The sequence below is a fragment of the Brachyistius frenatus genome, unplaced genomic scaffold (genome assembly GCF_029030835.1).
Source record: "Brachyistius frenatus isolate BFR_SWC_R1_liver_20210118 unplaced genomic scaffold, ASM2903083v1 Contig_302, whole genome shotgun sequence".
Lineage (NCBI taxonomy): Eukaryota > Metazoa > Chordata > Actinopteri > Embiotocidae > Brachyistius > Brachyistius frenatus.
This window is the reverse complement of record NW_027210901.1, coordinates 115,001-139,116: the sequence shown is the minus strand read 5'-3', so window position 1 is coordinate 139,116 and position 24,116 is coordinate 115,001. Positions and strand designations below refer to the sequence as shown.

Sequence of the window (24,116 nt, the reverse complement as noted above, 5' to 3'; positions counted from 1 at the left end):
TGAAATATAATTTCTCACATTAACAAACAGTAGAATGCACCTTTAATCAGCTCAGGACGCTCAGAGAGTCTCAAACTTTCTCCAACGCAGAAAAGTAAAAAACATTCAGATTTTAGTTTTAGATTTTCTAGTCTGTCATTTCCTTTGCAATCTGTTGCGAAAACAAAGAAAAACCAGACTGGAGCTTTTTCTTGACGACATAAATGAGATAAAGCACATAATATAATGTGGATTTTATTACCAGATAAAAACAAAAAGTGCAAACAAAAGTAATCCCAACACTCTTACACGGTTTTAAAACTTCAAAACTTGACAAGTTCATTTTCGTATATTTTAAATGTTCTCTTTAGTACGTACAAACAAACAAACAAAACAAAAACAAAAATCACAAACTTAAGTAAGAATTTCACAACGTTCAGGTATAAAAATGTGTTTAATATAAAAAAAATAAAAATAAAGCCTAAACTCCAGTTTGAAATCCACTTCATACATAGTAAAATAGAAAAACGTTACCTGGACCGTGAAAAATGATAAATAGATTTTCATCTGAATCTTGCAGAGAAGACTTCAAGTGGTTTTATATTTAACTTCCAGCAGGTTGATAAATCGGTGTCTTCTTCCTCTGATCGGAGTTTAAAGGAGAATCACTCCTGGACGAGTCGTCTGATTGGTTTATAATACTGTCCTCTGATTGGTTTATAATACTGTCCTCTGATTGGTTTATAATTGTCCTCTGCTCATCATCCTGTAATCCTCTGTTCACAGCGCTGGTGTCACCACACAGCTCACGAGCTTGACCATGTAGGTTTCCCCTCGAACCGCACACACATGCAGGACTCAGAGAGACCCGGTCCGGTCCGGTCCCGTCAGAGAGACCCGGTCCTCAGAGAGACCCGGTCCGGTCCGGTCCCGTCAGAGAGACCCGGTCCGGTCAGAGAGGCTGCAGGGAATCACGTGTAGAATCACATAACAGTTAGAAACGTGACGGCGCCGTTACTTCCTTGTTTACGTTGTCAGATGATTTCTGATTGGACGCTGCCACAGATGTTACTTCGTGATTGATTTACACAATCAATACAGATTTTATTAATAAGTCATCTCTTACTTCTTCGGCCGCTTCGATTCAGTTTAGCAACTGACTAGATTTTGAAACTACTAATGAACTGAACAACCACTAAAACATCCGTTTACAATTAGAGAAACGTGGTGTTTGTGTTTAAAAAGCCAAAAGTTCTCACGTCGGTTTCATGAGATCGTTGATTTTTTTTCAAGAAAAATTACGATGTAGACGCCATAACCGAATGTTGTAGGAAATCTACTTAAATATGGCACAATAATAGTGAACCTTAAAAAAAGTGAATAATCTAGAGGACTTAATATGTTTAAAAAAAATTCTAAAATTCTTATAAAAGCACCAACTTCTACTTTTCTTCTTTCATTTCTTCTTATTTTTCCTCCTGTTCTTCTTTCTTTTTTCACCTCGTTGAATATTTCCTCTCTTTTCTTTATTTCTCCTCTTTTCCTCTGAAACATTCAGTTTAATTTGTTAAAGAAAAACATACTAACTTTTTGTTTTGTATACGTGGCCGGTCGGTGTTTGTAGGGAGGAAATGGCGAAGGAAATGACTGAACTTCTGGCTCGGTGGGTAGAAACCGTCCGAACGAACCCAATCTCAACGCAAATCACACGTCTTTAAAACAAATCATTTTGAATTAAAATCTGCATGAAAAATATAATTAAACATGAAACCATTTGATTTATCTGATTTTTGGGGGATGAAAATATAATTTTGGGATTTTGATTTGGAATTCGAACGGCCGATAATATTTTGTGTTCGGCTGCTGATTTCTTCCTCGTTGGTTTTTGAGGCCGTTTCCTCTCTGATGTTCCCCGTCGACCTTCACAGGACCAAACGCCGGCTCGTTGAACGTCACGCCGGCTTCAATCCACAGACCTCCTGGTTTTTAAAACCTCCAACCTGTCGACTGTTTTACTGTTTTAAAGTTACAAACCAGAACTTTCAGAACATTCGGTTTTCAGTTTTAATACCTTATTGTGTAAACAGGACAGGATTAGAGCCTCTTCAACCACCTGATGCGTCAACGTTTTTAGCTTAAAGTCCAATTAAAAACCGCATTATAAAATGAGCTTCAGGTCTTTAAAATGCTCCATTAAAAGCTCAGCACAGACGGTCACGTTGTGTTCGTCACTTCTGCTGCTTTGTGTTTTTTTTTTTTTTTTAGCATTTAAAGATCCAAAATATGTTTGAGCTAAATTCAGATCAGAAGAAAAACTCCTCCCGGTGACCTCTGACCTCTCCGTCCACAGAAGCTGAGTGGTTTTTCATCTTTAGCCTCCAGTGAGGTCATCAGGTAAAAGTGGCCGTGCGCTTTCTCGTCAGATTACGAGCGGGTTTTTTCCCTCTGAATGAGTGTTGAGCTGGAGTCGCTCCAGTCGCTCCAGTCGCTCCAGTCGCTCCAGTCGGTTCCCGCCTCCATCTGTGCAGCTAATTAGTCGTTCCACAGACAGACCTGCCGTCTCCACGGCGTCAGACTCTCACTTCCTGGTCACTGAAACAGCATGAACATTAATGAAGCTCTCCAACCCTCTGCAGTGCTGCTGTAGCCATCTTTCCTGTTAACAACGAAGCTGCCCCTCCTCCCCCCACCTCCTCTCAAAGCTCTCCTGCTTCCTCCCCGACTTCTGTAACGAACCAGCGTCACCCGTTTCCAATGTTTTAAAATCTGTGACTCTCCTGATGACTCCTCTAATGGGCGGAGTTTGTGTCTCCTCTAATGGGCGGAGTTTACTGTCAAAGCTTTGTGTTCCCAGTTTCAGTGTCTACATGCACACTGCTGTCGTATCCAGGTCACGATCAGCGTTTACCGGCGGCAACATCTCAGTGTCGTTTCAAAGCACAAAAAAAAAAAACATCCTGTTTGGAAAAATCATGAAAGTGAGAGATGGGAAACAAAATATTTGAATGCTGTTATGTAACAGTCAGTAAAGCAAAACAAAAATGGACAATTAACTATTTAATTGTAATCAATATCAGGAAATCCTCAAAAAGTTTGTCAGTGGTAAGAAACAGTGATCGTCATAACATCAATCACTGAAACCCTCAGTAAACTCCGCCCATCTAGTTCATGAAGCGAATGACCCCGCCCTCAGACCTCCTGCTGCCGGTATCCCATAATTCCCTGCTGTTCGGTCGTTGTCGCTCACGTCCCGCCTCCTTCTCCTGTTTCCTGTCAGAGGTCCACAGGTCCAGGCCACCAAGGCTGCCGCCGGCGTCAAGAAGCACGAGCTGAGCAAGTGGAAGTACGCCGAGCTGCGGGACGCCATCAATACCTCATGTGGTGAGTGTCGCGCTCTGATTGGTCGCCGCGGCTGACGAGTCGTCGACGTGTTGACATGTTAGTCATGAATCTATCAAGGAGCGTGAATCTGACTTAAAACAGCATGAACTTTTTTTTTTACGTTTTACTTCCTCTAGCGCCACCTGTTGGTAAAAACTCATCTTAAAACACAAAGCCGATTGTCCTGAAATGCTTTGATCAAGTTCTCGCTCCCCAGAAGACGAACCTGTTCGCTCTTTACCGACAACGCGGTCCTTCCTTTAACGCCGAGCTTCACACCTCGTCCTGGCTTCCTGTGGCTCTGATAATAGTTGTTTGTTCCGAGCGAAGAGTTCATTCATCTCATTTTCCGGTCGTTGTCTGCCGCCGCTCACTTTCCACTCCACTTACTTTTATTTTTATAAATGCCGCCTCATTTTATGGCCGCTTCTCTCGTGTGGGAGTGAGCTGCCTGTCGAGCGGAACAAAGTACAACTCTTGTAGCAAAACTCATCGTGTGTATTTGCTTTGTCAAACAAAGATCACAATACCCGGTGTCATAATCGTAGCAACAATATCAGAGCGCTGCAAACTACTTAACCTTTACACGGACATTTGGAAAGCGTTCGACGATCCGACGCGGGGCGGTTTAAAGGTGTTGCCTGCAGCGTTTTACTGTTATTGAATCGCTGTTATATCAGTTTGAAATGTGACAACAGAAAATGAGACCGTGAGTGGGAACATTTGCAGCCTCTTTTTGGCTTCTCGTCAGATTTGGAATCGGCTTCAGTAGAAAGTTTAATAACACAAAGAGGAAATAAAATGTCCTTTGTTTGCAACAAACTGGAGTTGTTTCCCTCCGCCAACCAGTCAGCTGTCAGTCTCCCTTCATGTCTGTCCAGATTCATAGAATTGATCTGTTGATGTTGAAGGAATTTGTCCAATAAATCTGATTCTGATAGAACACAAAGTTGTTGCCATGACAGCAGACGATGCTTCAAATCTGGATATTGCTGCAAAGAAGCTACAGATTGTAAAAGGTGGATGCTTCACTCCGCTTCAACCTGAAAGCACAGACTTGACCTTTGACCTTCTGGGTTCACATTTTCACCATTTCATCCTGTTAAGACATTAAATTGAAATGTTTGTCATAATTAGCGAATACATTCTTGAGTTATGGCCACAAACAGGTTTTGTGAGGTCTCTGTAACCTTTGACCTTTCACTACCAAATTTTAATCAGTTCATCCTCGAGTCCAAGAGAAGGTTTGTTCTAAATTTGAAGAAATTCTTTGGAAGCGTTCTTGAGATATGTTGCCACCGTGTTTCTTTAACAGGGCAAACGGAAGCGGATCAAAATGAGGCTTTGACCAAACCGTTGGTTTTTATTGGCTTTCTTGAATGATATACGCTTTAGAGATAATTGGATCTTAAAACATTTAGAAAATGTGAATAAATTTCAACTAGTTTAAAAGATGATTATTTTATAGCCCCACTTGGAGAAATAACAGTGACAGCGTGTCGTTCTGGTTCTCCGGCAGCTTTACGACGGTGCATCTAACGCACAACAAGATATTATATAAGCAAATATTCCAATTATATTTAGCTTTTTTTCTTGCAGTGAAGTATTATAACACTTTCACACAAGACTTCCTCCACCTCTGGAAACAACAAAATCTTTCACTGTCATTGCTGACAACAACAGCAGCTCTGTGATAGTGGAGGAACAAATGTTCGTCCTTGGGCTGGTTCTCATTCACCGACAGAGGAAAGTTAAACGTAAGGAAAATATCCACTTTCCTCTCTCTTTTTTTTTTTTTATTACTTCTTAATATTGAGTTTAACCCGCGAGCTCACCTGTCCTCATCCGCGCAGCAGGAAAGCGTGGAGGACGAGGACAAGGAGGGCCGACACCCGCCGGCGTCTCAAATCAATGTGCGGGGCGTCGGAGCCGGCGGCGGCCAAAAGGACTCGGTTAGCTGTTAACAGGCTACTCACCTCGCAGACAGAGAGGCCGGTCGAATACTGATGTGATCACGTCCGCTGCTGCAGATCATCACGACAATAAAAGTCCAACATAACAACGACGAAGGGTTGCTGACACCTGCCATATACCACATCATCCTGCAGGGATTTCAGCTCGGCGCCGTAAATGGAAGCTGTTCTTTTTTCTTTTTTTTTTACCTCACCATTTGTGTGCGGAAGTATTTTTGTTCAGTTGCCGTTACCTAAGCACTTAGTGTGCATTAAGCATCTCATTGCACGCTGTTAGCCCTCGCACTCTGGATGATAAATTGAATGTGTTTTTCTTTCTGCTTTTTTTTTTCTCTTTTTCCCTGAAGTCATTTATCTGAATCATCCCGATGAAATGTGTTATCTTAAAGCTGCGGGCTGCAGACTACATCTTCTGTCGGCCTCAGTGTGTGTATTGATCGTGTTACGCTATTAATGAACATCAATACTAATTGTGTGAGCTTTAACAGTTCAATACCGTGGCTCACTGGTAACAAACTGTGTGGCCAAAAGTATGTGGACGAAGGCAGGAGTGTAATTTTGGTTTGGAGTCTTTGCGAGAGGTTGTAATCCCGGACGAGACCCCAAATTGGTTACGGCCCAGTTCGGAGACAGAAAATAAGGAGACACACAAGGGATTTAAATTAGTTATATGTTAAATTAAATAAATGTAAAAGACAACATCGATCTAACAAAAGAAAGTAGGGTGTTTTGGGAGACGGTGCTCATGAAATAGGTATTGTACAGAGTTTAAATTTAGATTTTGTGAAAGTTGGAATAGTTAACGCTCAGCAGCACAATTTACACTGCTGGTTTGAATGTTAATGAGAAAGTGGATCTTTAACGCGCTACAAAGAGAAATTGAATGTTTATAAAGCATCTGGGTCTGTTCTGACGTGCGTTAACATCTCCGTGCCACAAAAACGTCACTCCGTATTAGAATGAGACCGACTCCTGGTTTCTAAAGGTGTTTGTATTGTGTGAATCCTCCAGACATCGAGCTGCTGGCCTCCTGCAGGGAGGAGTTCCACCGCCGCCTCAAAGTTTACCACGCCTGGAAGTCAAAGAACAAGAAGAGGAACCCGGACACGGAGCAGCAGCGAGCGCCCAAGTCTGTCACCGACTACGGTACGACACGTTACGCCGCGTTCACGGGCGTAGAAAACCGTCCGTCATGTGTTTTGCTTTTCCAACAGCGAGAAGCTCTTCACGCTTCATCTATGAACTCAGTACGAACATGATGAAGCTCTCTGCAGGTTTAACGTCTCCGTTTCTGAACACTAATACTTCCTTTATGTAACCCTGCATGCATTCATGTCGTTCATGTTCATGTGTCTTTTGAAAAATGTCACATTTAGTAGAAACAGTGAAGTTTAAGCCTCAGCCCTGTGGTTCAGGCGTGTGGGTGACCGTCTTCAAACTGAAAAACAGTTTAACTTCTAATCAGAGTCTTAATTAAGTCGCAGCTCTCGAGTGTTTCCTCCATAACCCGACCAGACGTGATGAAGCCCGTCGTGTTCGTCAGCCGTCGACGACACGAGGAACAAACGGACTCCGTCTCTCACCTCTCCGCCGCCTCATCTCCTTGTGCCGCACGTCGGGTTGTCATGACAACAAAGAGCTCTCACTCGGAGCCCTCTATTGTGTGCTGCGCTCCTACTGCTGATCGAACCGTGAGCCCACACTCCACACCTTTTTTTTTCCATCCGTCTATTTGTCCTGCGGCCGATCCGACACGTGACACAAACAGCTTTTAAAGCACATGAAGGCCGCTGAGATGTAAAGACGTACGAGATGAAACAAACGGCAGGAAATCAATTAAACACAAAAGAAAACAAAGTCTCAAATTATCTCAACAACTAACCACGAAAGTCAAAGTTATTGCTTGGTCCCAAACAAAAGCCAAACGTCCCAGTGTTTGTTGGAAAAAGAGTCTCCACAAGGAAGATGTATATCAATCCGGTTCGGGTCCACACTTAAGTGTCTTCAGCTGCAATACCAGCGAGTGCCACTAGAGGTCGGCTCCAAAAAGCCTCCGGCTCCATAGACTCCCATTCAACTTCTCTCATCAAATCCAAAGTGAATAAAATGTGTCCATCAGTTATCTCGGTGTTGTTAGCTAAAGTCACTCCTTCTTCTTAGTTTTCTGGAGGTCCATCTGAAAATAATCCCTCATTCATTAGAAAAGAAGATTCAAGAAGACCTGTTTTTGGGGGCGTGTCTGTTTGATTGACAGGCCTGTGGTGCAGTCAGGTTACAGCTATCGGTGGGCGGGACGTAGTATCGTCAGGTTTCCAATCAGATCGGTCAGATCCACCGCTGGCTCCTCCCCCAGCTCGTCCAAATATGGTCACTTCCTGCTCCGAACCGCTCCAAACTAGCAAAGATGGTGACGGACAGAATCTGAAGTCGATGGCTGTTCAATAAGATAATAATATTATAACAATAAAACTATTATAACAATAAAACGACAGGTGACGTCTACATTGATCCCAACACTTCACCTTTACGATATTTATTTCCTGTCGTCTGATGGCTGACTCTTTTAAGAATGAATGTGGGTAAAGTGTTTTTTTTGGACATTAAATTACTGTTCGGAGGTCTCTGCCCTCTTTCTAGTTGAAATAAGATTTTGATTTAAAGGAGATGGTTCGTCCCACGGGTGTCATCAGGAGGTCAGTTTGTCTCTTCTCTTGGTTTATAGTCCACAGCCGAGCCACACAGGAGGACCGGAGGGAGACGACTCACCGGATGATGAATGACAAAAGGTCCCGGCCCGGCTTTTAAACCTCCACCTCTTCAGATATATGACCATAATTTACTGTATAACTTAACCGCTGAAGAATAAAAGCACCCAGAGGTGGAAAAAGCAACATGTCAACAAACCTCATGAATCCAGACTTTTTGAGGTTTGTTTGCAATAAGAGAAATACAGAATATCTCCAGACTTTTCCTTTCAAGGGTTTGCGAAGCAATCTCAAGGTTTTCAGAGAAGTTGTTTAATTTTCTGCATATTTAAAGTTTTCCGTATATATATATATTTTTTTTAAAGAAAACCTGAAACTTTTTTTGTTCCTTTTTGTCGACAAACATGAAAACAATCTCTGACACTCGACTGACAGATGATGATAAATAGCATTCAGCCTGTTAGTGATGATATATTTCTGTTTTCATTCTGTCTTCTTGTGTGATTCATTATTTGTTGTCAAGTCTGTCAAAAAAGAAAAAAGAAGAAAGACGTCTCGCTTGTTTCATCGTTGCTGCTGTGTTGCATCACTTCCTGTGCATGCGTGTAACCTGGCATGTTTACTTTCAGATCATTCACCTCCTGTGAGAAAAGCATGTAAGTGCTCCTCCAGTGTGTAACCTGACTAACACGCTGCCCCCCCTTCATTAACCCCCCCGCCCCCCACGGTAGAGGTCCGCTCCGATCGGTAGCTCGCTGCTGGGTTCGTGCTTCCCGCTGCTGGGTTTGATGGTGGAGGAGACGATGGAGGTTTGATAAAGAGCCTCTTGAGGCTGCTGCTGTCGACGCCCCCACGCCGAGGAGAGAGAGAGAGAGAGAGAGAGAGAGAGAGAGAGACTTAAAAAGTACGTGCCGTTGCATGTATGTAAACATACAACGCACCGTGACCTTTGACCCTCTTCGTGATATCTGTAGCGCCACATTTGAAGGAAAAAGAAAAAGGATGCTTCTTTCTTCTCTTTCCTCCTTTTGTGGGCGGAGCATCCGCTATTTGCTATTTGGCTGACCTGAACCTTTAACCTCAGAGAAGGAGCTGATCTGATCAAACAGATGTTCTCAACCAGCGAGGCCGGCGCCCGTTAAAGACGTCAGTTCGTCGACCGCGGAGAGAAATAAAATAGAAGAAAATACAGGAAGATGAGCTGAAATCACACCTTTGACTTTGCGTCTGACGGCAGCGTCTCGGCCACCGCGTGATCTCCGCCAGTGTTCAGCAGCTCTTTATCTTCCCCCGTCAGCCTCGAAGCCCGAACGCAGCTCTCGACCCTTCGGGAAGTTCGACAAGCAGCAATCAACAACCTGAGTTTAGTTCAAGAGCCTCTCTCGACATCACGTCTCCGTTTCTGCTCCTTTATCGTAACAAAAAGAGCTGATTTTTATTGGTGCTTTAGTTTCAGTTTGAGGGATTTTTGTTTCCAAGTTTCTGGTGCGGGGAAGCTTGTTGTTGGCTTGGTTCTTTTTAAACTTCTTGCCTTTTTCGGAGGTGGTTCGAGGTTGACGGTCGAAGATGTGTTAGTCTGAAACAGATGGTTGTTTCATGTTTTTAAGAAGCTACAAAAAAAACTCCAAATCTTGGACCCCATAAAATGTATTTCTAACACGTGAAAAAAAGATCCAAAATTTCTTGTTTCCGTCGCTCAGCTTGTGAAACGTGGAATAAAAAAAAGAAAAAGGCAATTTATTCCAACGGGAGTCGATCTGCGCTGGAAACAACAGATTTCTTTCACACATTTCTTGATTTTAAAAAACTGAATAAAAGATGCAAAGACTCGCTGGAATGAAATTAGTTGCAGAGTTGTGATTGAACAAGCTGCACCCCGAACTCCCTTTATCATGTAGAGGAGCTCCTTCAGCCTCCGTAGATCCTTTTTTTTGTTTATATGCTTCCCTCTGTAGAAAGATGCAGATCAAGTATGTTTTATGTTGCAAACCCTCCTTCACAAACATCCGCCACGCTTCACGTCCCGCTGATTCCCTCCTGCTGTCGTCAGCGGCGTCGCTGTGACCTCCGCTGACCTTCCTCCGGCTCTAACGGCAGGACGCGCTGACGGCACTGAAACACGGTCGCCGTGGGAACGGCTTCGTTACCGCGACCGCAGCAGAGCTTCGTGTTTACATGTTGATGGGAAATGTACCGACTGAACGGATGTTCACGAGGAACTCGTACGTGAACTTGACCGTGCTAAATTCTGTTCAGGCCGTTTCCACTGGATTCACACGCGTGTTAACAGCTGCAGGAATAATGAAAGCGAAGCTTGAAAGCACTTTAAAGTCGACGTGAAGCGGCTCTACGGTTTAGTATTAATGCTGCTTGATTAACTCTGTTGCCATGGCGCCACAGTTCAGGCGGTTTGACACGGCAACAGACGGGTAACTGAAACAAACTGACGAAGAGGGAAGAAGAAGAGCACGCAGGCTAAAATACAGCAGGGAGGGAAGCACAACGAGGGACAGGTGAAACTAACCGGGGGCGGGGCCAAACGATCACACAAAGGACGGGAAATGAACTTCGAAGTTACATGCCGGTCTCAAGTCGTAAAACGGGAGAAAAGATTCTAGTACGAGTTAATACACAGGTTGATAAAGTGCATTCCCCATTAACTGCTTCACACGTAAACATGCCGACTGCTGATTGGTTGCCGTCATCCGTGAAAGACGCCTAACTCTTTTTTTTTTGTTTTTTCTGTCCGACGAACAGCCCAGCAGAACCCGGCCCCGCCCATCCCGGCCCGGCAGTACGAGGTGGCGATGAACCGGCAGCAGCGCTACTTCCGCATCCCGTTCATCCGGCCGGGCGACCAGTACAAAGACCCGCAGAACAAGAAGAAGGGCTGGTGGTACGCCCACTTTGACGGGCCCTGGATCGCCCGGCAGATGGAGCTGCATCCCGACAAACAACCCATCCTGCTGGTGGCGGGTCAGTACGGGACGGGAGCACGGAGGTGGAGGAGGGAGGGAGGAGCTAGAACAGGAAGAAGGAGGAGATAAGTGGAAACATAGGAAGGAGGGGAAGGATTGAGTCCAGTTCACTGGATGGAGAAAGCAGAAGGAACAGGAAGTGATTAATTCGGGGAGAAACGAGGACGGATCAGTAGAGTGACGAAGTTCATGTCGAAGAGTCGGCGCGATGAAGGAAAGAAGGAAGCAAGAATAAACACTAAAAGGAAGGAAGTCAGTGAAGTGGAGGAAAACCGATGAGTCGATACTCCGACAATCACAGAAACTAATGAAATCCAAAAAGCCACTTAAAATGATATTCAGCAACTTTAGAAAGAAAAGACAAACGTGAAATGTTGAATTATTCCTTTAATTCCTCTACAGAGGAGAAAAGTTCTCTTCTGAAAAGAAGCATTTCATTTATTCTAGCAAAGGCCGTTAAGATTTAAACATTTAAGCGACTTCCGTTCAGTTTTCTGCTAATTGAGTTGAGTTTTCAGCAGATTGCAGCTTCAGCATTCACACCGCATTTTCTGCAGTCAATGCAGTTCCAGTTATTTATATTTGACCGTAACAGCATCTCAAACAGCCGCTCGCCCTCCGGAGGACCGAAGGAAACCAGAGCGGAACGACTGTTTGTGTCAGAACCAGCTATAAAATCACAGGCTGCAAAACGGCATTAAAAAAACAAAAAAAACCTCCAACAGTTGTTTTGTTTCTCCGTCTGTCTGAGCGCTGGAACCGAGGAACCGAGGAACCGCCTCGTCTGACCCGACAAATTGAACAAATCTCCTTTTTAAAGCTTCCTGTGTTCAGATTTGTGTATTTTTCTCGGCGCTTGTGTCTTTTTTTCTTCTATTTTTGTGTTCTGGCTGCTTCATGCTTTGTTAAACAAACTGTGCTGAAGAATATGACACTAAAACACTAAAACAAAAAACAAAGATGAAAATGTTGAGGAAATATAAAACATAGAAAGTTGGCAAAAATCAACCAAAAGGAATCTGGACTCTAAAACAAAGCAGTCAGCTTTTTGCCGCCAAAACTATAAGTACGACCTTCTGATAAATTCGACGGGATCTGTGGGATGTGAGCGGTTATCCGGTGAAACCGGCGGCGTAATAAGTTGGTCCGCTTCCTGTTTGGTCTCCCAGGGAAGGACGACATGGAGATGTGCGAGCTGAGTCTGGAGGAGACGGGCCTGTCCAGGAAGCGCGGCGCCGAGATCCTCCCGCGGCAGTTCGAGGAGATCTGGGAGCGCTGCGGCGGCATCCAGTACCTCCGCAGCGCCATCGAGAGCCGGCAGGCGCGGCCCACCTACGCCACCGCCATGCTGCAGAGCATGTTCAAGTGACGCCGCACACAAAGGGACGAGTGCAGCAGCTACCTGACGCAGAGCGGGCCGGCCGCACGGCGGTTCAACCCCAACGCTTTCTCTCCTGTCCTTTTGTTTTCTCGTTCGTCGATACGTTTTTCCGTTCTCGGTTCCTCGGGGTGGGCTGGGGGTCGGGCGTGGGGGGGGGGGAGGGGTGCGAGGAAGTTTTGCATTGAACCCTATGCAGAGAAAAATCAAGCTAAATGATCACATCCGGTTGTTTTCCAAGGAATTCTGTTTAACCTTTCTGCGAGTCGTAACTCCGAGGCCTTAACACTACTTTAACAGGGTTTAATTACCGAAAAAAGTAGGACCTTTTGTTGTTGTTGTTGTTGTTTTCGTTCGAAGCTGCCTCCCCAAACTTTTTGATTCCTCTGTAATTATGCATTCCTGATGATTACACTGAAGTCTCACCGGTGTGTCGCTTCCATCCTAACATCTAGCTGGTGATCCCTCTCCGACTTAAACCTGCTGTTTACATTGTCTTCACGTGGTTCTTACAGGGCAAAAAAAAAAGAAGAAGAAGAAGAAACTTGCACAAGGAGCGGTGAGCCGTCACCACGAGGCCGCGCTGCATGAGCGTCACGTTATTCTGTTAATTAAGTCCAAGATTTGCTTTTTTTTTATTCCACCTTTTGTCTTTCTGGCCGAATGTAACTCGAGACCTCGTTGATTTGTTCATGTAGTGATTCCTCTTATCTGCTCATTATGTGTGATTTGAATTAGTAAAAAGCTAATGAGAAAGGTCTAGAGACCAAACGTGAAACCCTTCTGGGGTTTTCCTTTTTTGTTTTTTGTTGTTTTTTTGGACGGGAGCGGCTGCGTGATTCGTTTCTGTCTGCGTCTATCAAGCAAAGCAGAAAAATGTGAAGTCATTATGCAACTGCTGAGATCCTGTTTCCTCGTGTTGCTGCTGTTTCAGAGCAGATCAGCGCTGCAAAAACAACAAAAAAAACAACCTCAGCCATCTTGAATTTGACCTTTTTAGTGATTTGCCAACGCAGTGAATCCCAAGGTAGTTTCACATGTTTCCCTCCATCCGGCTGCTTCGATCTTTCGGTTGGGTTCGGGTGTCAGACTGGACTCTCGTCGTACTCTCTGTACAACGCACTGGTACTCAGCCTCCAACTGGAACATTCGTACGACTCTGAATCTTTTCTACACGGCGAGGACAGTCTGCAGCCATCACTGATGTATTCCTGCTGGAGTGTAAAAGTTTATTTTTTGAAAGAACAGTTTCTACTTCAGTGACTCGGGCACGCGAGATCGTAACGAGAAGCAATAAATCACGCAAACTAAAGCTAAAGAAGAAGAAAAAAAAAACAGGCCTCTTTTGTTGTGTGTATAAAAGAAAACAAAATAAGACAATCTGTAGTGACGTCACGCTGCGTTATTCCCCTGAAGCTGCTTTCTGTTCCCTTTGATGATCTGCACAAGAAAAAGGTGACTCAGATTGTCTGAAAGCATGAAGACCTGCTGCAAAGTAGCTCCGCCCCTTTACGAACGGCATTAACACGCAAGACGGAAAACTTTGATTTAATTTGCTGCACTTCTTGGTTAAAAGTGGCAGAAAAGTTATTTATTTCAACGACTTTATGTCAAAATAAAACCGGCCTAAACGCCAAGAACAAAACACGGTGACGTTAACAGGAGCTGATGCAACAGGCTGCCACCAGGGCGGCGCCGTCACCAGTTCAGTTCAGGTTCTTAATCATCAAGTCTGTGCTAATATTCAATGTGAAGTAGCTCCATGTTGGAATTATGTTGGAAATATGGTGTCTGAGAAAAACATTTAAAACCAAACTCCATTCAAATTTCGCCCGTTTTAACTTTTGAACCTTAAATCAGCTGCAGGTGCTTCAGCCTCGTGTTTCAGTTGTCCGTCACGCGCCCGTCCGACTGAATGGATTTGCCACAGTGTTAATCTGTGCAGCTGTGACGCATCATGTGCAACCGGAAAATCACACAAGGCACCTGCAGGTGAATCTAATTCTCTCAACACAGACCTGAAGTCTTGATAATCGTTTGCAGAAGCCTTGAAACTTCAGCTCAAAACGAACCAGTAAAGATCCTCATAAAAACCTGAATGAACTTGAGTCCAGCTCATGTTGATGATCTCGCTATCTGAATGAATTATTGTTATACAAGCTAAGAAGCGCTCAGAAAACATTTGATTGGTTTGGTTGTGAAACGGAATAAATTTGTTGAATGCTGCAGAGCCCCAGAGCGCATGTTGTATTAGAGATATCGGCCGGTGAATAAGATCAACGTCGACTTGTCAGAAAACTCTTAAGTTGGCGGTAAAAAATACAGAAAACCAAAGACCACTTCAATGGAATCAAACCAAAAACTGAGTTAGACTTCATGACGTTAAGGCTTCAAAACATGCTAGCATCCTTTCCATATTTCTCTCAGCTGGTTTATATTAAGCCGTGAACATTAATAAAACACACATACGTGTGCAGCAGATGGACGAGGCCTCCTGGATTCTGCTGTTGGATTTCAAAATAAAAGCAGAGACATGAAACAGCGGCGCTTTGACGACCGCTCCATCGCTGGTCGCTAACGGATCGTTAGCTTTGGTTACGACATCAAACTGAGCGGTAACGCTCTTCACTGCTTTTCATTCCACTTCAGCTGCAAACAAAACATGTTGACACCTCGTCTTTGTCTTCGCTGGCTCTTCCTGTAGTTTACCGACATCAGAAGGCTTTTAACATCGGATCAGTTCAGGTTGAAACCGCTTTCAAAGATTTGGACCGCATCTGGTTTAAAAATCGGATCAGAAAAGATCGAATTGTTTCTTGTTCGTCCCAAATTTCACTCCAAACTCAGACAGCCAGGAAGTGAAAGAAGTCCAGACAAACCTCACAAAGCTCCAACACGAGTATCTGCTCAGGATACGTCCGTCTGCATGTTAACGCCGAGCGTAACGTGGGTCACTTTTCTCCTCCGTATTCGTTTCAACACCTCCAAATATTTCCCTCCAAACGTCAAAGAAAACATCGTGAGTTTGCTGCGATCCGTTTCTCGCCACACATTACAATCATTCCTCGGGAACACTGCCTTTTGTCCACTGTCATTTTTCTAACGCTGATCTCTCTAACAGATGAATAAATGCATTCCACGTTTCACTCACTTCTCTGCTGCTTCTTTCACTTCGCCGCCGCCATTCGAAAACAAAAAGAAGCTTTTCAGAAAAGCTGAAGAAGAAAAATGCAGTTTTATTGAACACAGTTTGTATTTTCAGCTATTGTTTGTGAAACTCGCCACATAAATATTCTTTTTAACACTTTAAATAAGAAAAATACACATTACAGTTATGGAGGGTTTTTTTCTTCCCAAAAGCAGCAAATAAACGTCAGCAGACGTGTTGACTCAAAGACAAGAACACATTATTTACATGAAGTGTACAATGTGATGACGGCGTTTTCAACCTTATGAACTCACCAAATGGTTGATTCACGTGAAACCCGAGTTAAAGATGCTATTGTGGTAAAGATTAATCCCGTCGGGTGGTTTCCCTCCTCAGAATCAGCATAAATATAATGCCACATGAAATCAAACTAAAATAATATCTCATTAATTTACACACAAGTTATTTTCTGGCTTTTCTGAATCCTGAAAACGAGTTCTGAGCTTAAGTGTTTTTTGTGTTCAATAGTAAGACGTTTGGCCTGAGTTTTCTGATCCCTACAAATTATAATCCAGGACAGAGATACCAGTTTAACACTGGTAAATGAATATACAGTAAAATACAACATACGTGTTAAACTGTCGAAAGGTTAATTCACGTCTTCCAACCAATCAGATGCCAGAATTTTCAGCATCCATCATTCAAGTCAAAATAAAATAAAAACTGAAATGAAGTTATTTTCGTGTTTTTGATGCAGCACAGAAGAGCGTTTTTAGAGCAAATTTGTTGCCCCGCAATCAAAAATCAAATTTGTAAGGAAAACGTATGAAATAACAATGAAATGATCTGACTTGTAAGCAAACTATCCCTCACAGTTACACGAAGCCTGTTTATTTTGTCAAAACAAAGTTTTGGTTGTAAGCAGAGCAGTGGGCGGGACCGACGCTGACTGAAATATATCAACTACCAATTGACTGTCAGGAAATTTGGCTCAGACATTCATGTTCCTCACAGGATGAATTGTGATAACTCTTAATCTGGCGCCAATATCTGGTCATAATTTCAACTCTGCAAAGCTATAGCCTCAACTTTAATATGTTAGCATGCTAGCCCGCTAAGACTGCAAACATAGGAAACATACCTGATAAACGTTAGCATGTTAGCCCAAATTTAGCCTCAGACCAGCTAGCATGGTTGCAGACTCTTGCAGTTCAATGTAGCATGCTAATTAGCTACTTTTAGGGTGCTAATGCGCCTCATCCTGTGAGCTAGATCTCCGTTTCCCAACCCGGGGATCGGGACGAGATGATAAAACCTAAAGAAATTAACGATTAAGCGGTTAATACGTCTAATACAGGACGTGAGAAGGAATAAAAACTGGGTACTTTCACCTTATTTTACCTCCAAATGTCCTTCAAATCAAACAGTCGGCCTCATTTCTCTGATCGTCCCTACAGCGTCTTCAGCCCCAGTTTACATAAGGTTCAGGTGGACAACAAGTCAAAGAACATCTTTATTATTGATCTAGAAAAGCCAGTGAACAACTAAAACCCGATTCCAAATGTCACATCTCTGTTCCGCTTCCAGATTATTCCGTATCATCTGACATCAGACTTGACCAACCTATTCACTACATACAGCCAGCAGACGTGTGGAAAAACAGTCCGGGGTCAATCAATATCAACCCGATCGATGCCGCAGAGTCGTCCGCTGAGCTCCCCTTCACTGTCAGCCGCGCACGACGGCTGTCCGAAAGGTTTTACAGCGGTGGAAGAGTCTGTTCTCCCTGAAGGGAGGTTGTCCGTGCTCTGATGTAAAGCTCAGAGCTCTGAAGAGTTTGTCCTGAAGCCTCCTCGGCTCTGCATCGTCTCTGAATTTTAACCGAATGACTGACTGAGTCCTTGAAGTGTCCCGAGGTCCTGCTGCTGATTCCTGATTCATGGAGTCTGCAGGGACAGGAAATAGTGTTAACGTCCGTCAGTTTATAGGTCAAAGCGGGTCCACATCTTAAATAAGAGAAATCCGACGTTAACAACTGGAGATCTGGTGTTTGGAAGACGTGGGACTTCCTCGAGGAGGAAGGGTCTAATGAAAGACTCAATCCTACATTTCCCATTGTTACGGCCATCAGTCTGTCTGCACGTGTGCATGATCGTGTGCTCTGTCTCCACAGACGACGGACACCTGAACACCAACACCATCCAATAACCAAGGCTACAGAAATACAAGCCTCCCCGTTTTTAAATGTATCCCGGATGAGCCCCCAAATATGTCACGTCCACTTAGCAACGCAAATGAAAAGAAACCAAAAGCTGTTTGTATATAAGGAAAATCTAGAATTTATTCAAAAATAAAAAAGAACTAAACAAACTGAACCAAACAAGTGCCTGTCATTACTCACCACTCTGTGTTTGGAGGAGGAGGAGGAGGAGGAGGAAGAGGAGGGTTTTCACTGCTTCATCTGATAACTTCATCACCCTAATCAGTTCTAAAATGCACCGAGGACTTGCTGAGTCTGCATGATTTTTTTTGTACCAGCACTAACACATTATTTAACTGGGACAACCTTCCTCCCGACAACAAGGCCCTCTTACCTTTTGTAGTTTTCTCAGGTGCCGTCTGATCCAATATATTTTCTTAACTAGCGAGGACGGGGACGGAGAAGATGCCTTTGTGTCTGTAAGAAGAGAAAAATGAGGAAGGTGTGAAAAGGAAAGTGCAACCGCAGCAACTTCTCGCACATGTAGTAAAATGAGACTCCACCCTTGGAACCGGAGGGACGACTTCATGTCTGTGTGATCATAAAGACGAGATTCAAGAGATATCAGAGGATCTGCAGAGACTGCAGATGTGTTCAAATACAGACGGACTGTCAGCAGATTAGAACTGAAAGGACATTATTTATTTGTTTGAGTCCTCATGTCTGAACCAGAAAATGTGATCTGAAGCTATTCAATCAGATTTATCTGCAGGTCATCGAACCGTCTCTTCGGCATCACCGAGTTACAAACAAGCAGCTTCAGACACATTCTGCATTCCTATTTTACACTTCAGGTGACGTCTTAATCATACTTAGTGTCTCTCTGGAGGATTATTTGGTTTCAGACTGCTGCTCAGATTAAAGTAGAAACACTCGCATCTGTGTCGCTGACTTACTTAGAATCTATAAGCAGCATTTAACCATTTAATACACATTTATAACACAATAATGTAGTTGTAGGCAGATAAAGTGTTTATTACTATAATGTAAAAACAAATAATGAAATAAAAATATAAAAACCTTTCTATCTGCTTTCAGCACGGTATCACGTTAAAGCGTGTAATACACCCGTCAGTCCACTAGAGGACATTATGTCAGTGTCACGCTTTGTCTCGCCTCGGCGTGAGGATGCATGTATGATCACGGTCGAAGAAGTGCTATCCGTCCACACATTAGTTTGTTTACATGTGATGACGACTTTCTGGCAACTCAACAGCTAAATGATGCTAGTTTGCAGGAAATGAAAACACATTTTCAGAACAATGATTTGAAATTGGTGAACTGACTCGCTGTGAATCCAGCGTTGTGCTGAAAACCTTCACGAACAAACAGTTACCTGGGCAAAGGCCCAACTAAAACAAGTGTAAGCCAGCAGGGGAGCAGCTGCAGGATTACAAAAAACAAAACAAAAAACGTGACTTGGAGTATACGGGGCACATGGAGAGCAAGGGTGCAGGAGAAAACCTAGAGGTCTGGACCAAAAAGAAACGGGACGCCTCAGAGTCGTTCCCTCTGTGGTGTTTCAGGGAATCTTTTCATTAACAAGCCTTTAACTCCCACCAGAATTATTTTATTGCTTCTTCCAGCTCGCCGTGCTGTCAAGCAGCCAAATGAGATTAAAAGGAACGTGCGGCTCTGCAGCATTAACCTGCCGGGCTGTGTTTATTGTTTACGGCTGATTTCTGTCTTTCCGGTCTGGACACTGGATTAGACCAAACAGGGTTCAGTGTTAATGAAATGTGGCAAATCCAAGACAAATTCAAACCCCGCCTCCAGAACCCCTTCAATCCCCCAGACGAGACAGAAAAGCTGCTGGTACCCAACGATTTCAGAAACAGAAGCAGCTCCAGGCTTTTCTCAGCCGTTCCTACACGGAGACCTGATCAAATATTCACGTGGGACAAAACCACGGCGTCTTCAGATGGGAGAGAAGTCACCTTGGAGATCCTCATGCAAATGAAGACGTTCAGTTTATCGACTAAATGTCAGTAAATTGAATGTTCGACGTTGCTTCAGGTGATTACGAATCGTTCGCTTGTCATTCGTGGCCACGAGCAGGTAAATCTGCTCAGTTTACTTTAAATAAACAACTGCTTTTAAAACGAATTTAATTTGAACTATCAAGGAGCCGGTTTGCTGTTTCCTGAAATGTTCTTGTTGCTGTTCGGGAATCTGACTTATAAGTTTGGGAAAATCGTTGAATTTGAGCTATTTTTGGTCTGAACGTCCACTTTTATTGTCCAAACTGGTCCTTGTTCAGTCCAATGTTTTCATACTGAGCTTTAATAATGAGACTTTTGATCACAAAAGATCAATAAGAAAAACAAAAAAACACTAAATTGTATTTAGTTTTTGTACTTTTTATCAATCTTTGCTTTATTCTTTTGAAATATTGATTTATTTTTCCTCTTCAGTTACATAAAACAATCACCGGTTTAGATGGTATTTTGTTATAATACAAAAAGGTCAGAGTTCACGGCTGCAGACCTTCAGCTCGTTGATTCATTCTGGATATACATATATAGGAGTTGTGCTTTATTGGAGTTCAGCACCTTGTTGAGATTGAGCTTTCAGTAACATCTCACCACAAAACTGAGACTGCTGAGAGGCCTGATGAAGGTAAAAAGAATATAACCTAAAAAGATCTTTGCAAAGGTCCAGCTGGTGGGACAGTAATGTTTTCAATGGAAAACCTTCGGAGGTGCTGCTGAAGTCTAACAGGGTTGAAATTAGATTTTTCTGGCAACCCAGAGGCAGCAACTCTGAGATGGAAGTTAATAAAAGACAAACTCCATCTCTCACTTGAAAATCAACTTAGCATCGATGTGCAGCGATGCAAAGATGGATCGCACTGAGACGGAAAACAAAGCAGGCTAACAGAAGACAGAACGTATCTAGAACACCTCAAACATAATACAACAGTACTAGTTCATAGAAATGTCTAAACTGAGGCAGAACAAGATAAAACTAACATCAAGTTAATAAGTTAAAGTATTATTTTGTAAATGAATCATTTGGTCTGTAAAATGTCTACATAAATGGAGAATAATACAAACAGATTATGCTTTAAATTTTAGTCGCGCTCAGTAAAAGTCTTCCAGACATTAAGATCAGCCTGTCGGTAAACTTTCTGTACGTGAGTACGGTCCCGTCATCTGATCCTCCCTGCGAGGCGATTTATTAAAAGCAGTCCCAGCAAAAACTTTAATTCATTTAACGTCTCTTAATTCAATAAAAACTCAGAGGCCGTTGTGTGAGCTGAACGTTAATAAACCAAAAAAGACTTCTAGATAACGGCAGCTTTTGAGGAATCGGCTGGTTCTCCTGCTATTTGTCCTACCGTTGTCATACATGTCTGAGGTGTTCCTCAGGGTTCTGTAACGGGTCCTATTTTATTCCCTCAGGTTGTATTTACGATGAAGTATGAGGGCCACGTTGAGAAAAAAAATAGAGGGGGACGATTTTTTTGTTTGTTTTGCAGATTTTTTTTTTTATGTTGCATTTTAACAATAAAGCGCACATCTGTCTTCTACTTAAGAGATATTGCCGACTCTAATTCCCTAAGTCGTCTCATGTTGCTTGGTGCTTCTTATCTCTTTTGTTGTGAAGCACTTTGTGACCTTGACTTTAATAATGGACTAAAAGTTCCCGTGTCCTTGTTTTTCTGCAGCGGTTGTTGAAGGACTGATGCACAGCTGCTGATATGTGCAGCCACATCCCTGTACAGTACGCGTACCTGCACACGGCTCCGTGCCCGGGAACTACGTGACACTCCCCTCCTCGGCAGTAGTCCGGCTGCAGGGCACACAGGCTCCGACAGGGCTGGCCGTCCACCGACAGGAAGCCCGGCTCACACAGACACTGAGCCTCCCTCGTCCGTCCGTCCACCACGCAGCGCGAGAAGTCGTCGCAGGCCAGGAACTTGCAGGGATCGGCCTGATCGGCTGCGAGGAGAGAGGAGAGAGGAGAGGAACGCAGCAGACATTAGTATTCACGAGGAGTGCGTGTGCGCCTCCCTCTCGCCGCCCACCTCTCTCCGGGAGGTGCTGAGGAGCGTTTGATTTTAATGAGCTCCTCAGCCACTGGTGTGTGCTGAAATGTAAGATTTAGCCTCTGGCGTCGACGGCTTCGGAGACGAAACATCAGATCCACTCCGGGGAAATTAGCATGTTTGCAGGGTTTGGGGGATGAACTGGAGAACATGTGTTGCCACAGCGTGTGGTTGGTCCCCGTCACGCATGCAGTGCATCCCTGTTCATGTGTTTGAATGAGGGGTGAACACGGCAGCACTGATGGGAAAAGTTCCTGGAGCCACGGCAACGGGGCCTGCTGATACTTCCTGTTTACAACTCGGTGATGATGTTGATCAAGAGAAGACACACCGAATAGTTCCTGATGAAGGTCGTTGCTTCCTGTGTGCATCACTGCGCTGCGTTCAACAGGAACAGTATCAGAACGTATTGTTCCTCCCTCTTATCTCTGGAGCCAGCTCTCAGTATTGCACTTTAAGGCACTTCTGCATTGGCTTTCCCTTTTAGACCGGAGACTACGAACATTTTATATTCAGTCTGTGGATGAAACCTGCTACTGGACTAAAGTTTTGAACGGTTAAACCAAGAAAAATGAACTTAAAGAAGATAAATTGCCCCGTCAAGCTGAAAGGAAGTGCATTGTTGAAATAAATCTATTGATTAAAGCAGCTTAGAATGCAGAAATCATGTTTACACTGTGATATTTCTGTTTTAATTCAAGGATGTAAACCCTCCCTGCAGCCCTCAGTCGATGCAATTAACAGTATTAACTATTCTGTACGTCTAATAACAACCAGGACAACATAACTGTTTCAGCAAAAACTTGATCCCCAATCAAGATATTGCTGAAACAATCATCTGCCTTCGAGACAAAAGATGTTGCAGCAGCACTTCTGCTCTCCACAGCTCACTTCTCATCTTCATCACTCTTCCTCCAGCCCTATAATGTTCTGTACAATCCCGCCGTGTACTGCTGTATTTGACATATGGACCTAATTACCGAGTCCATTGGAATGTGTTCGTGATCTCCGACTCATCTGCGGAGAATATTATCAAACAAAAGCTGACGGAGTCGGAGCTGCATACAAAGAAGCTCCGCTGACGCAACAGTGTGATTATCAGATGCTGCTTTGTGTTTTATCTCGTGCATAAAGAGAAATCAAGAGCTCAGGCCTTCGAGGGTTTTTCCCCTGTTGCGTAAAAAAAAACATATATATATAATCGTACACAGTGAAGATTACGAAACATGAAACCTGCAGCTCAGACATCCAACAACAAAAAGATTCACCACTGAAAGTGATGAAACTATGTTTACCTGTGACCTTTGTCCTGCTGCGTTCACTGACTTTACGTCACTAATTTGATCGTACATTGTAGTTTCCTGAAGGGACAGATGGGCTATGAAGGAGTGATGTGTCCCACGCTGTCTCCGCGAGGTTCAGACGGCTCACCTGGTTCCACGTCCAGAGAACGGGTGTCGATCTGGATGTGCAGCTTCCTGGCGGCGGACGAGCAGAACTCCTCCAGCACGCAGTGCACCGCCTCGGTGATGTTGTACGGCACCGACTTGGCGAACTTCATCTTGCTGTTGACGACCACGCTGCCCTTCCTGAAGTTCAGGACCTCCAGTTTCTTGAAGCCCGTCAGGTTGGCCTGCAGGTACGGCAGCAGCTGCAGAGAGAAAGCACGGCGACGGTGAGGCCGAGCGCTCCTCCGGGGAAAGCAGCTGCTCAACAGTTGATTTGATATTAATGACCAAGTGTTTGGTTTCATTTATCAAATCGTCTCATACATGACAAGATGCGTAACGTTGGAGGGAAATGACACTTTTCTCACTCAACACTGAGCCAAATTTTAAGAGATGGCTCATTTCTGCTTCATGAAACACACAAAAAAATAAAAGGACATTCAGACGTGTAACAGCAGTTTTGGGGAAGATCACGTTTTCCACTTGGTTTCCTGTCTACACTGAATGAGGTCATAAATAACTCCATGCCTCCTCGGTCAGGTAATTCACTACTTTTATGCCCGTGCACCTGGAGCCCTGAACGCGCCAGGAATTGATGCATCCGGCATGATTCTATCCTACATTTCCATTTCATGTTCATGCCCGGAATTTCTTCCTATAAATCAATAAATGAATTTGTTTTTGCACTTGTTCGAGCGTTTTCAGAGTTTTTCTGTTAAAGATTTATGTCGTCAGTCACGAGTTGTAAAGACTACAGAGTGCCTTTTAAAATCACATCAACGTCTCTCCGAGGAGGTGCTGCTCTGGAGGAGGAA

At 43.8% G+C, this 24,116-nt stretch overlaps 2 protein-coding genes across 6 annotated transcripts in view; one reads left to right on the top strand and one right to left on the bottom strand.

Moving 5' to 3' along the window:
• Positions 1-12,487, top strand: part of LOC138635311 (unconventional myosin-VI-like) — an 88,847-nt gene extending 76,360 nt beyond the window's left edge. For 2 of the 5 annotated variants that reach the window (XM_069722728.1, XM_069722726.1), the window contains 5 exons: positions 3,257-3,360; positions 6,345-6,479; positions 8,668-8,694; positions 10,796-11,014; positions 12,186-12,487. In XM_069722728.1, the coding sequence (XP_069578829.1) occupies positions 3,257-3,360; positions 6,345-6,479; positions 8,668-8,694; positions 10,796-11,014; positions 12,186-12,385 (685 nt within the window). In that variant the 3' untranslated portion in view covers positions 12,386-12,487. Of the gene's footprint in view, positions 1-765; positions 802-1,603; positions 1,643-3,256; positions 3,361-6,344; positions 6,480-8,667; positions 8,695-10,795; positions 11,015-12,185 lie in introns of all 5 variants that reach the window. The other 3 variants (XM_069722729.1, XM_069722727.1, XM_069722730.1) reach the window with 2 other exon arrangements.
• A 4,745-nt stretch (positions 12,488-17,232) lies between these two features.
• Positions 17,233-24,116, bottom strand: part of LOC138635309 (interphotoreceptor matrix proteoglycan 2) — a 35,735-nt gene continuing 28,851 nt past the window's right edge. Inside the window, exons 15-18 of the mRNA XM_069722723.1 lie at positions 23,285-23,504; positions 21,539-21,746; positions 18,137-18,219; positions 17,233-17,488 (exon numbers count right to left, since the gene is read on the bottom strand). Coding sequence (XP_069578824.1) covers positions 18,180-18,219; positions 21,539-21,746; positions 23,285-23,504 — 468 coding nt within the window. The 3' untranslated portion in view covers positions 17,233-17,488; positions 18,137-18,179. The remainder of the gene's footprint in view (positions 17,489-18,136; positions 18,220-21,538; positions 21,747-23,284; positions 23,505-24,116) is intronic.